Raw genomic sequence first — 12,778 nt, forward strand, 5'->3', positions numbered from 1 at the left:
GTGTGCCAATTCTCTCAGAAATCCAAGTTAGTAACCCTGTAAGCATATTTCCTATTTTTTTCCTTTATTCTTTCCTGGTCGTGAAATCACTTGCCTGATTAAAAACTTTTAGAAAGTTAAATGTTTACAATATTTTATATACTTTCTAGAGATTGCATATTGCATATTGTCTCAATATTACTTTTTTCATGATCGGTATAGCTTCTTGTAAATATTCTCATAACACATACATGTGTCTAAAATATTGTTTTAAAACTGTGTTGTACACATCTCAAGTATTACAATGGTCCAATCCATTTGAGAGATCTACTTATGCAACTGGAGTCATACTGCCACCTGTGCACCAGCTGCAAAAATCCTTATGAAAAAGAAATCCACCACATATAAGCACCCCTCCTCCCTATTTCCTGATCAGAAGAGTGTTGTCTATATAGAACATATGCTCCCTCTGCAGCTGCTGTGGGCATAATAAGAGCTTTCGTTCACATACACTATTCTAAAGCCAACTGGAAAGGACAAACTCAGAATCCACAGTTATACTCCTTTTAGAGTACAATTGGCTTCCTATAACATGCTTCTGAACTTTAGCCAAGTGCTTGTACAATTGGAAGTTGCCAAGAATCAACAGGAAGATACTAACTTAAAAGCCCAAATAAAGAAAAAAATATATAACCAATATCTATACAAAACGAATAGTGGTAGCCAATAATATTAAAATCATTAAAGTATGCATATACATAAGAAATGAGTTTGAGAGCAAAAATGTTTACTGTAAGATAGAAATGTAAGATTTCTCTTAAAAAATGAAGTATGTTGTCCAAGTGTTGAAATAAACTACACAAATGGTACTATAAACTTCCAAGCTGACCAAAAAGAAACTACCTTTGTTACTTGCCAAATTTATCTCTAATAATTTCTTGGGAATTCAACTAAAATCTCACTTGCAAATTCAATTTTCAAATCATGCTAATAAACATACATTTTTAACATAGGATATGTTAGATTTTTGATCAACTGATCACGCTCTGATCCACAATAAGTAAAAGGAAGTTTGGCTTTCTTATACTAGTATTTTTTATTTTATAGGGCTGGTACATGCAAATGTAGGATAAACCAAGGTTCATGAGGGTTCATAATCTAGAAAGATTTATGTAACATAGATGCCCAGATGCTGAATTTGGTTGTAAAAAGTTTACATTCAAATACTCCTTTGATGAAGAAATTTCCTGTCTGACTTTTGGCAAAGCACCAAAGCACCCCTGGGCTGATGTTTTCCCTGTAAGTTTTTTCCCATGGACAAACTGAGAGTGAATCCCAGACTCACACACACACTTTTCCTGTTCCCTTTATGAATACAAATATCTCAATATATTGCTTTTCTCAGCAGTGCAAGGTGTAATACTAAATTTAAAGCCTACTCCTAAACATTCTGTGGGGAAATAGAATCAGAAATACAACATACACCTAGATCTTAATCTACCCTACTTTCTGCTGCTGCATTGATTCTAATACAACCATCCACCAATTTGGAAGGAGATGCTATACTACTACTGAAGTTTATTAAATCAAGTCATATTATACAAATACTCACTTGAATAAAAATTGCCAATCATAAGCAAACTACAAGCAATAACTTTCCATGATGCTAAATTAAATTAAATCCTCCCTATAAGTGATGACATTATAAATAAACAATATATTCAAGATTCATAATTCCACTAAAGATTGCAAGCCTATTATTGTGTAACATGTGAATAAAAATCTAACGAACTCAATGGTAATATTTATTAAGCAACCAACCAAAGGACTACATTGTTAAATCTTCATCCAGGTTATCTGAAGAACCATCTCACCCTAATGATATCAGCCCATCCAACTCGCTCTTGTAAAAGGACATGCTGTGGACCCTCTTGGTCAAAAAGTTTTGGCTGGTGAGGTGTAAAATATTCTCACCATGGAATATAGGTGAGATCTGCCCGCACCCTGTTGGCCTTTCAGAAGAGCATAAAAACTGGATCTGCCAGTTAGCCTGGAGTTTTTGACCGGGGGGCTCCACCGGCCACTTCAACATTCATCTTGCCATTTTTGCCTCTTGCTTTTGTACTTAAAAGTTTTTAATATTTTTAATATTTATGATTTTAATTATAAGCTTTCCAAAATTGCTTTTCGGAGAGATAGGCAGCATATAAATTTAATAAATAAATAAATGCATCTTTTTTTCTTTTTTAGGGTTGTCCCTTTGAATCAGTATTAAATCTTGGCAACTGCCTGGACAAGTCCCTGCAGTCATCTTGGCAAGATTTTGGAAGTGGTTTGTCATTGCCTACTTCCTAGGGCTGAGTGTGGGTGACTTGTTCAAAGTCACCCAACTAGCTTTGTGCCTAAGGTGAGACTAGAACTCAAATCTCCTGGTTTCTAGTCTGATGCTTAACCACCACAACAAACTGGCTCCCCAATCCATCTATAATCCATCTATATTCATAGAAAGTTTGTTCAATTGTTCAAGACTTTAGCAAACAAATGAGAAAGGTTAAACAACAGCAAGCAAGCAAATTCTGTCCCTACATTCCCATCCTATTCATTGCTCATTTTGCATATTGACGATAAACTCTTACAGAAGGCAGCCCTCTATGTTCAAATAATCTCTTCACACAATTTGGATTTCTAAAATATAATTATTCTAAATTTCCAATGCAGTACTCATGGGTAGAAAACGTTTCATGCTACCAAATCTTCAAAATATGGAAGACAACATGGACAACAATGTAAATAACCAGAATTTGCATGTTAATTTCTGCTCTTCCTGTATGTTCATTCAAACCTGAATTAAATACCTAATAAGGGAGAAAGATAACAGTAACATGATCATTAAAATCAGTAAAACTCTGTGTTCTACTGTACCTTTTGATAAACTACAGAGCACACTAGGTCTTTAACAACAGATAGGGAGAGATCTTGAGCCTCAATTGTAACCGTTTCTCGAGTGAGACCAATCTGCAGCAAAAAAGAGATTCCATGTACAGAGCCTCTGGAGTTGGTGAGACTTTGTGTGCTGAAGCTGCCATTGGAAAGTCGGCCTGAGAGTCCAGATTGTGGACTTGAGGATAAAGATGGGGTAGGTAGAGCAGCAGCATGAGACACAGATGGAGAAAACTTCTGTAAAGATGGAGGAGAAGATTCGTTTGATGACATCTGAGTTGATTTAAATCCACCAAAGCCTGTTCAACATACAGACAAAAAAAATTCCCTGCAATGTTGCAAGTTGACTCTCACATTTTTTTTATGGTTCAAGGAAGCCTCCTCTTGTCTAAATCATTGTCACTCTCCTTTTCATTCTGTGCATGCTGATGAGTATAAATTTGGCTAGAAGATATTTTAAGAAAAGGTCCTCTTTGTACAGCTTGTGTCAAAAATGAGTTGCCTTTAGCACCACATCCAGAGATTGGGAGACGCTTACATCATTATGAAATTGTTCATTTCAGAAACAGAAATATACAATATTTTTTCATAGAGGATCTTCATTTTGCTTTTGAGACAACTGAAGAGTTGGTTTTGTGCAGAGTATCAAATTGCCCCACTTAAAAATAGTGCACTTCACAATTCAATACGTGAATAGTTATAATAAATGTTAATATGTGTCAGTTTTTAAAGATAATTAGTGTCTCAGGTCATAAGTACTGCCTTGAATTATGCTATTCTGTTTTCAGGAATTCTTGTTTCATTTAACAATGATGAGAAAAAAGAGAACATTAATTATTTCCAAGTTTTCATATTCTGGAAAATGTTCATCTTTTAAAAGTAAAAAGCAAAATTTGTACTATAATATGTATATCAAACAGAAGTGTTGACTTTACATTGATGGTCTGCAGCATTCTCAACTGCTATGAACTGCCTAGAAAGAAAAAAAAATAACATGTTATATCACATATATTAACAATATTACATCACCACTCCAATTAAAACCAGAAAAAAATGCTACATTCAACACTGCTCATGTCACAATTTCTGCTGTCATTTTATTGGGAAAAAATTACCTTTATTGTTGTATCCGTCACAGAAGGACCAAAGTATGATACCATTTATGCAAGATTTTCAATCCTTGACATGTTCATTTAAAGTGATCATTTATCAAGGGATCTGAAAGAGCCTGGAAGGTGGCTGATAGTTACCCTAAACCAAATGGGTAAACAATCTGACAGAGGTCAACCTTCTCTCTATATTATAGCAATTAAATGAATTTTGAGACTCCTTATAGATTATAGAAAGTTATAGAAAAAGTAATTTTGGAGAAATTAAAAATAACTATTCTCAAAATAAGAACAGGAATGAATATCTAGAACACAGATAAAAAGTAGATATAGTCTGTGCAGTAAAGCTACATTTTCCTACAATCACAGGAAACCCAAGCATAGCATACTTTAAAAAGTACAGTGTGTTGGCATTTTTGATTTCATGTACTTATTAATCCTCAACAATTCTCCAACTGGGAAAAAAGCTATGTCAGCTTTTCATTTACATGGATGCTCTCATTAAATACAATACGTAGAAAGAGCTATTTACTAAAGGAAATAAATGATCATATGATAGCTTGTAGGGGGCGGCTGCAAGAATTGGCAAGAAACTTTGCTTGCTTGTTTGCTTTCTTGTACTGTATATGTTTGTGCATGGTTTGTTGGCCAAGACAGCCATTTTATGGGAGTGCCCAAATTCTCAAAATTCCAAATGTGCCATTGACCCCAAAAAACTGGGAATCACTGCACTATTATCTTCTATTACAATTTAGTTACTAGTCCCCATAATAAGAACTGTGAAGTATTATGTGGGTTCAAAACAGGGTGAGGTATGATTTACATTAAATCAACTTAATATTATTATATTAAATATTAAATCATTTTAAATCATGGTTTAAATCATTAGGAAAAAATAATTTAAATTACAATTTAGTCATTATCCAAAAGTATTTTAATTAAATGCAATTACATTTGTTATCTCTAGTAGAAGTACTTTCTCATTGTAAAATATAATAAGAATATAGACATTTTAATTTTAAAGAGGAACATTTTCATTTTTAGAAAAAACATACCATATATAATATTTTTTTTCAGATTTTTGACAAATAACAGGCAGGCTTACTATCAAGCAAGGGTATGTGAAAATTTTAGAATTCAGTTTGATTTATTGTTATGAACATCTAAACAATATTTTGTGATAAAATTCTAGAAGAACATAATCAGTTTTTAAATTGTGCTAATATGACTGGTGATTCTGACTGATTATTTTTTTAATCAAAGACATACTGTTAAACAAAAAAGTATAGTTGTGTTTTTGAATTAACTGTTTTATTTCATAAATTCTCTATTATTGAGCTTTGTTTGTAGAAAGAGAATAGTTATTAAATTTGTAAACTTATCTTCTTAGGAACAAATAAAATATAATCACAAAGATTTCTGATCATACATTAAACCTATATTCATTTTATGGACCACTTTACAGTGATTTTGATTGCAGAAGTCCAATTTAAATCTTCAAGAGCTTAAAAGGTTTAGGCTGTAAAAAAGGAACGTAACAGAGGCAAGTATTATATAAAAGCATTATATAAAAAGGATGGAACAGCATCTTCCCCAGCGTTGTATATAACTGTGATGGTTAAAAAAAACTGTTTACCCTGACCTTTGTTTAGGGTAGGAACTAGCAAGCCCAAATAGGATATTATGTGTTAGTTTCAACATTATCTAACTTAAATAATAATAAATTATTTTGGTTCTGATTTTGAAAATGCGTTCTTATATTTCAAAAGTTGTGCTGTGACCACAATCTTCCAAGAAGTAGCATATTACGGTTAGGATTACATATTTCATAAAATGTTCAAACTGCAGAAATGGAACGAAACACTATTTGCATATTCAGAACCTCTTGAACATAATGAAGAAACAAGACATTATTCTAACAGAAACCACTCATTACTTATAGAATGTTGTTTTCCAATCTTGAGAAAATACTTGAAACAAAGCCCGTATGTGAATGAAATTCACACTGATGACTAAATATATGTTGCCATTCTAACTTCTGCTATTCAACATTAAAGTTCCTATTCAAATTGAGATTTAGAGTAAATTGCATTGTGTTAAATGCATAAAATGTATTTATTTATACTACTATATACATCTTCATAGACATCTAAAATGTATTTCTCTTGACACTAATAACAGAAATAGGCGCCCTTTTCAGATAACCATTCATTCAAGGGAAATAAGCATGTTGTTTTATAAGACAATTGTTTTGCATATTTTCTTAGAAATAACATTTTTGAGATGTACAGAAATATAGAGTAACAGATATATTAAACTCAGCATTTATCCAATATTTTTATTTACTGGTACTTACAGTAGATTTCACCCAGATGTAATCATACTTTGTCCTAATGTTTTAACAATTCTACTCTAAGCATGACTAAATCTGGATTCAGTTCAATGTTAGAACAAGATTTTTCTTAGTGGATTAAGCAACAAAGTTACATAACTTTAACACAAACAGAACCAAAGAAAAGATAGTAAATTTAAACTTCCTTAAAATGTTCAAAAATGGATACAAATTATTGACTTTTCAAGGTCTCTACACTATGTCACATTCTCTATAAAATACGATTACAGAAATTGTTTCGTAGAAAAACATATTGAGTGCCAGTGAGATCTTCAAGAAATCCAGAAGATAGCCAACAATAGAATTTTCAATTAGATTTATCTTCCTGTAATAATTACTGCATGCTGTTTACACAATGCCAAACAACCTAGAATAAATATAGCCTGACCATATAGCTTGACCAAAACAGAGATAAATTTTAGCAGAAGCATTCTGACTTGAAGAAAAAGCCAGCTAAGTAGAAGAAGCTACAACAAGCTACATAAGGTCCAAGACATAGAGCTATTTATAATTATTTTTATTATTAAAAAAAGTATAACACTAATATTTTATTGTTCTCAATACTAGTTCTGTATATGCTAAAATGGACAATATAAAGACAAAATAGATTCACTTAAATTAACTGATATATTGACATTAAAAAAACCTTTTTCATGTTATGTAATTAAATGGTGTTTTAGGTTTTAGTAAAGAAATTCTTGTAAGGCACAAAAACAGTGTATCAAGCTAACCCAAGAAAAAAAAGTTTAGTCAAGAAAAATTGCTATCATTTTTATTTTATTTATATCCTGCTTTCTTCTCTGGCAAGCTCAAAAGCTACAAAAGTTCTACATAGCAGACAACATTTAATAACTTCCAGATATTAAATGTTTAGACTTAATCTTTATACATGTGAAAGGAGCACTACTCTAGTCAGATTACATTTTCAATTTAAAAATGTCTCTTTCACCTGCAAAACTGCAGTAACATCAAAATTAAATTCAGAAAAAATATACCATATGTTGTTTTAAATAGCTGTTTGAACTGACATTTCTTCTAAAATAGATCACTCATAGTTAAATAAATTCCAAGTGATTAGTTTCACATTGGAAATGTTAAAAGCTAACCCTTTCACTGCCAATCAGTTAAATAACCTTTTTGCCTCTTCTGGGTCCAAGAATTTAAAGCAGATTTCCATATTTTCATTCTCCATGCTTCTGCTATGGTGGACCCAAACCCCATCCTTTATCTTAATTCTAGATTTCAGGTGAGTCTTTATCTTTAATAAAGACCCATATGAATTATAACCACAATGTAGTTATTCTGTAATTTCCTCTGCAGTCTAAGGTTGAGAGGAAGGCTGACATTGTTTGGCTGCTGAAATATCTCAATTGTACAATGGACAAATTGGCAAGCTCCATAGTAGCCACACTGTAGGAAAGAAACTACAACTAAAGTTGCCGAACCAACAAAGGAGGAGAGGAAAGCCACAAAGTTTGTTTGCTTTTTAAATTGTCCCTAATTTTCAATATCCAATTATATCTTTCTCATACATTGGATAAGACATTGCAGCTGTAAGAAGAGGGATTAATTCAGCACAATGATGCAGATAACAAAGGAGTTTGTGCAACTCAACTTTACATATGTTTATTTGGAGGGAAGTTTGAATTCAGCTGAGCTCATTTTTCTTTGGTTAAAAAACAACAACCTTAAATGTGAAGCTCTCTATCAAACAAAATGATGTAACTGGATGCAGACCCTAAAATGTGACTTGTTAATACAATCTGTATATGTTGAACTTCAAACATAAGAAATGACTGAAAAATAAAATGTGAAAAGCAGTTGTAAGTCATTATTTTTCTCTTTACTATTCAAGCTGCATCACTGGTCTAATGCTGGTCTAACTTCTGGTAAAGTTAGCAGCAGCCACCTGTGTTGGGAAACTGCATTATCCCAATATAGTTTGTAGATGTCATGTGTAAAGAAAAAATCACCCATCAGAACTGACTCATTCTATTTTCTATTGACACCTCCATTATTTCCCAATCAAACATTATCCACAGCTTGTGGCTAACAACCACTGCTCCATTATTATGAGATTATCATCATACTGCAAACCTCCTTAATAAAAAGATTCCTAATTACACTCCCACACCAAAAAAATATGCTAATCGTCCATGCACCACTTCCTCAAACTCGCAAGTGTCTGGTGTGATTGTTTCCATGTAAATCAATCCGCTAAGCTATCATTGAAAATTCCACCAATCACACTTCAAAACATATTCGTGAAGCACCAAGGCCTGAGCTACAAAGCTGCCAAAAGTGAAAACTGGGAGGGAAGAGAGAGAAAAGTTCCACAGGGAAAATATACCTTTACCAGTGCTTGTTAATATTACACTTTACAAATCTTTGGGCCAAGGCAGGCGGAGAGATTCATTTCAGGTTCGGGGTGTCCTTTTTCTTCTATGAGCGTCTGTCCCTTTCGAAAAGAAGAGACTCCCTTAAGATTCCGGCTATACTAAACTAGAAGAAACTTCCCTCCGAAAGGGAGTAGGCTTTCTTAAGACGAAGCAGCAGCCAACTCTTCTTGGAAGCATCCTCAGAGTTGGGGGCGGGGGGAAGTTGAGGGAGCGAAGATGATGTGGCCTCAGACTCACAGATACGCCCTGCCACACCTGGACGCGACCGGGTCGCCCTGTCTCACCCCCACCCCACCCACATCTGTCCTGTAGCGACAGCCGCCGTTTTGGCGCAAAAAGCTGAAGTGCCTCCGAGTCAAACGCTCACCTCGAGTTCGTGCCTCACTCCGCTCCGGCTTCTCTTCCCTTTCTCGGTACCCTGGGAAGGGCGGCACTACCGCCTCCTATGGACTGAAATAACTTTCCATGTTATCCCCTTTCTGCTGGGTTTCTTCTTCACCTTCGCCACACGTAACTCTTGACCACTCACTTGTAGCTTCGAGAAACTCCGTCTCCGCCCCGGGACGGGGTGGCTTCACACGCACCTTATTACCGCCGCTCCCACTTTGGCGCACACGGACACCCATTCGCACATATATGTACACACGCACGCACACACACACTAAAAAAGTCTCAGCCGCCCCAGAAAAGACACGGGAGGGGACGAGAAGCATGCTGGGAAGTGAAGTTTTCCCTCCCCCTGTTTCCACCCGAAATGAAAGCCATCAAGAACTACAACGACCGCCAGGCCGTCGCGGCGGCGAAGCGGCAAGGTTGAGATGGCGCAGGCGCCAAGGAGGCGCACCGAGTTTCCGTTACTTCTCCCTGTGGCGGTTGATGTTCTGAACCGCGAAGAGATGGCTTGGGGGGGTTAAGCAGGGATCCTTGAAATATGGGGAGCAAGAAAAGTCTTTTTTTGGGGGGATTGAACAGGAGATGCCGGCATCAAAGGAAAAAAAGGAGGGGTCTGCTTTTTTTTTTTTTAGAGCGGATGGAGGAATTAAGTTTGAACTGATCCCCGTCCGAGACACGTCGGGAGGTTCTATTTGGGTTCGCCTCTTTCAGTCGACCTTGCCATCTCTCGATGAACAGCCTCTCTCCGTGCCTCAGTCGAGTTGTTTTTTTAGAAGCCCCTTCTCTGTTCTCCAGCTCTTGGTGAAGGAAGCCAGAAAGCGGAGCTTCGCTTGTTCGTGTCCCAAATTCCAAGCGCATTTGATCATCACCTTCTCTACAGCAGATGCCTCTGTCCGCAGTGTCTTCCTCTCTGAGGAGGATAATCCACTCCATTTATCCCCCCATAGGCCTCCAAAGCCTGCTGCCGTGGCAAGGTTTTTTGCCTCTCCAGATCGCCTCTTTGTTTCGTTTCCCTTGACAAAGGGATGGCTGTATTTATACGACTTGGTTTATGGTTCCTTTTTAACTCACATTTCCTGGAGCTGCACGACACATTCAGGCAGGAAAACGAAACCCTTGGATTGGGTCCATCCCCCTATGCAAGCATAGATGGTAGCCGATTAATTTGTGGGACAACGTGGCAATGGAGCTCACTGTAATGGAAAGGTTTTCAAAGTCCTCTGCTTACACTCTAGTGTTGATGGGCTGTACTCCAAAGTCAAGACTGGCCCTCTAGGGGGCTCAGTAAAAAGACAATGATCCTGCAAGGCGTGGAAGAATAAAACAGCCTCCAACCTGTACCTGCTTACCTGCTGCCCCCCCAGATATGGCAGCACATAACAGAATAACAGTTGGAAAGGACTTTGTAGGTCATCAAGTCCAAACCCACTCCCCCGCCCAAGCAGGAGACATACACCATTTCTGATAGATGGCAGTCCAGTCTCTTCTTGGAAGCTTCCAGTGATAAAGCTCCCACAATATCTGAAGGCAACCTGTTCCATTGGTTGATTGTTCTCACTGTCAGAAAATTTCTCCTTATTTCTAGAATCTCTCCTTGATCAGTTTCCATCCATTATTCCTTGCCTGGACTTCAGGTGCTTTGGGAAATAGGTTGACCCTCTCCTCTCTGTGACAGCCCCTCAAATATTGGAACATGCCTCAGTAGCGCAGAGGTTAGTGTGGTGTACTGCAGGCCACTTCTGCTGACTCAGCTGCCTGCAATTTGGGAGTTCAAATCCCACCAGGCTCAAGGTTTTCATCCTTCATCTTTTTCAGCCTTTCAGCCTTCCGAGGTGGGTAAAATGAGAACCCAGATTGTTGGGGGCAATATGTGACTCTGTAAAAACTGCTTAGAGAGGCTGTAAAGCACTATAAAGCGGTATATAAGTTTAAGTGTTATTGCTATTGCTAACACTGCTATCATGCTATATTTGAGGGACCATCTCTTGCCAGTCACATCTAGCCAACCCACTAGAGTGGGGAGGCAACAAATGTTGTGGGTCCCATCCCCTAGGTAGATACACCTGATGGGACCCAGAAGAAGGGCCTTCTCTGTAGTGGCTCCCTCTCTCTGGAACATAATTCACCTAGAGGTTAGAATGCCCCCCCTCTAATACTCTTCCAGAAGGCGCTGAATATCTGGTTCTGCCAGTGGGCCTGAGGAATCCAGAGCAGGATGGAGCCCATTAAATGGCTTGTGTGATATGTTTTTGCCAGGGTGAGGGATGGGGGGCTATTATTTTATAGGAGTGGGTGTGGCCTGCATGTGACGCATCCAACCAGCAGGCTGTCAGTTTGTCACCCCTGCTGTAACCACCCTTCATATGTTTTAGCCTCCAGTTCCCTAATCATCCAGTTCTTCTTCTCTGCACTCTCTAAGATTAATCAACTAGTACAGGTGTCAAACTCAATTTCATTGAGGATCACATCTGGGTTGTGTTTGACCTTGGGGGGGCATAGCCAGGATGAGCGTAGCCAACTCAATGTCACTCGTGTTGGGGGTGCCTGCGGTGGACTAAGCACTCTGCCAGCGAAAACAGAGCTTGGGAGGGCAGCAAACGGCTCTCCCAAGCTCCATTTTCACAGGCAGAGGCACCGCAGGTCAGGCCTTCACTGTTTCCAAGGTAGCCCCACCGGCCAGATCTAAACACTCCATGGGCCGTATCCGGCCCATGGGCCTTGAGTTTGATACCCCTGAACTAATATATAAGAAATTGTGATGTGAGAGAAGTGATAGTTTGGTACTCTTATCCTTACGATAAAAAAAAAAATTAGGTTGGTCTGAACTCTGTCCAAAGCAATTATTAAAGAGAAGCTGGGTTCAAGCACTGATAAGTTGTAAGGCTGAATGGCTATGGTATAGCTTTTTATTGTCCTCCTGACACTTTGCCAACAGAAGTGAGGATATTACAAATATAAATTTTGTTAATACCCCAGATCAGCAACAGAGTTCACACAGTGCACGAAGTAATACTACCGTGTTTCTCATAAAGTAAGTCCGGGTCTTTTTTTTTTTTTGAGCCCCGAAAAAACGGCTAGGCCATCTTTTCAAGGATGTCTTAATTTTCCTCCCATGCGCAGCCTGGTGGTAGTGTGTGTGCGTGTGTATTCCCACGATACCCACGCAGCCAACCACTTTCCACCCTGTGCATCGTGCCAGCTCAGCCTGTGCGGATAGCTCTTGGTCAGTGCATTGGCAAACCTGCAGAGCTCCATTAAGTGCCAAATTCGGCATGCCATGTGGACATGCTCAAGCTCGGATCAAGCTGCAGCACTCAGAACCGTTACTCAGGAGGCTACTTTCTTAACCTGCCCTGCTGACTGCTGGGTCGCTTAGAGCCCCGGCCCTGGCAATGTCCGGCTTCCTGCCACTGCACGAGAGACAAAGGCAAGCGGGCTGCCTTTCTGGCACTCCGCCGCGGCTGGCGCTCCGCCAGCTCCTCTTCCGTCAGACCGGCCGACCGGTCTCACGCACCAATTTTGTTCTACCCTCCCTAACCTCCTGGGATTTTCCCAAGTCTCTCAGC

At 38.2% G+C, this 12,778-nt stretch overlaps 1 protein-coding gene across 2 annotated transcripts in view; it reads right to left on the minus strand.

The window, feature by feature from the left end:
• The window catches only part of PRKD3 (protein kinase D3), a 47,242-nt gene extending 37,733 nt beyond the window's left edge, over positions 1–9,509 (minus strand). Inside the window, exons 1-2 of one of the 2 annotated variants that reach the window (XM_026669358.2) lie at positions 9,187–9,509; positions 2,902–3,892 (exon numbers count right to left, since the gene is read on the minus strand). In XM_026669358.2, coding sequence (XP_026525143.1) covers positions 2,902–3,192 — 291 coding nt within the window. In that variant the 5' untranslated portion in view covers positions 3,193–3,892; positions 9,187–9,509. The remainder of the gene's footprint in view (positions 1–2,901; positions 3,893–9,186) is intronic. The other variant, XM_026669359.2, reaches the window with a different exon arrangement.
• Between the last annotated feature and the right edge of the window lie 3,269 nt (positions 9,510–12,778).

The sequence above is a fragment of the Notechis scutatus genome, chromosome 1 (genome assembly GCF_049901735.1).
Source record: "Notechis scutatus isolate UNSWTSFEM ecotype Mainland chromosome 1, rNotScu1.2, whole genome shotgun sequence".
In the NCBI taxonomy this organism is placed as follows: domain Eukaryota; kingdom Metazoa; phylum Chordata; class Lepidosauria; order Squamata; family Elapidae; genus Notechis; species Notechis scutatus.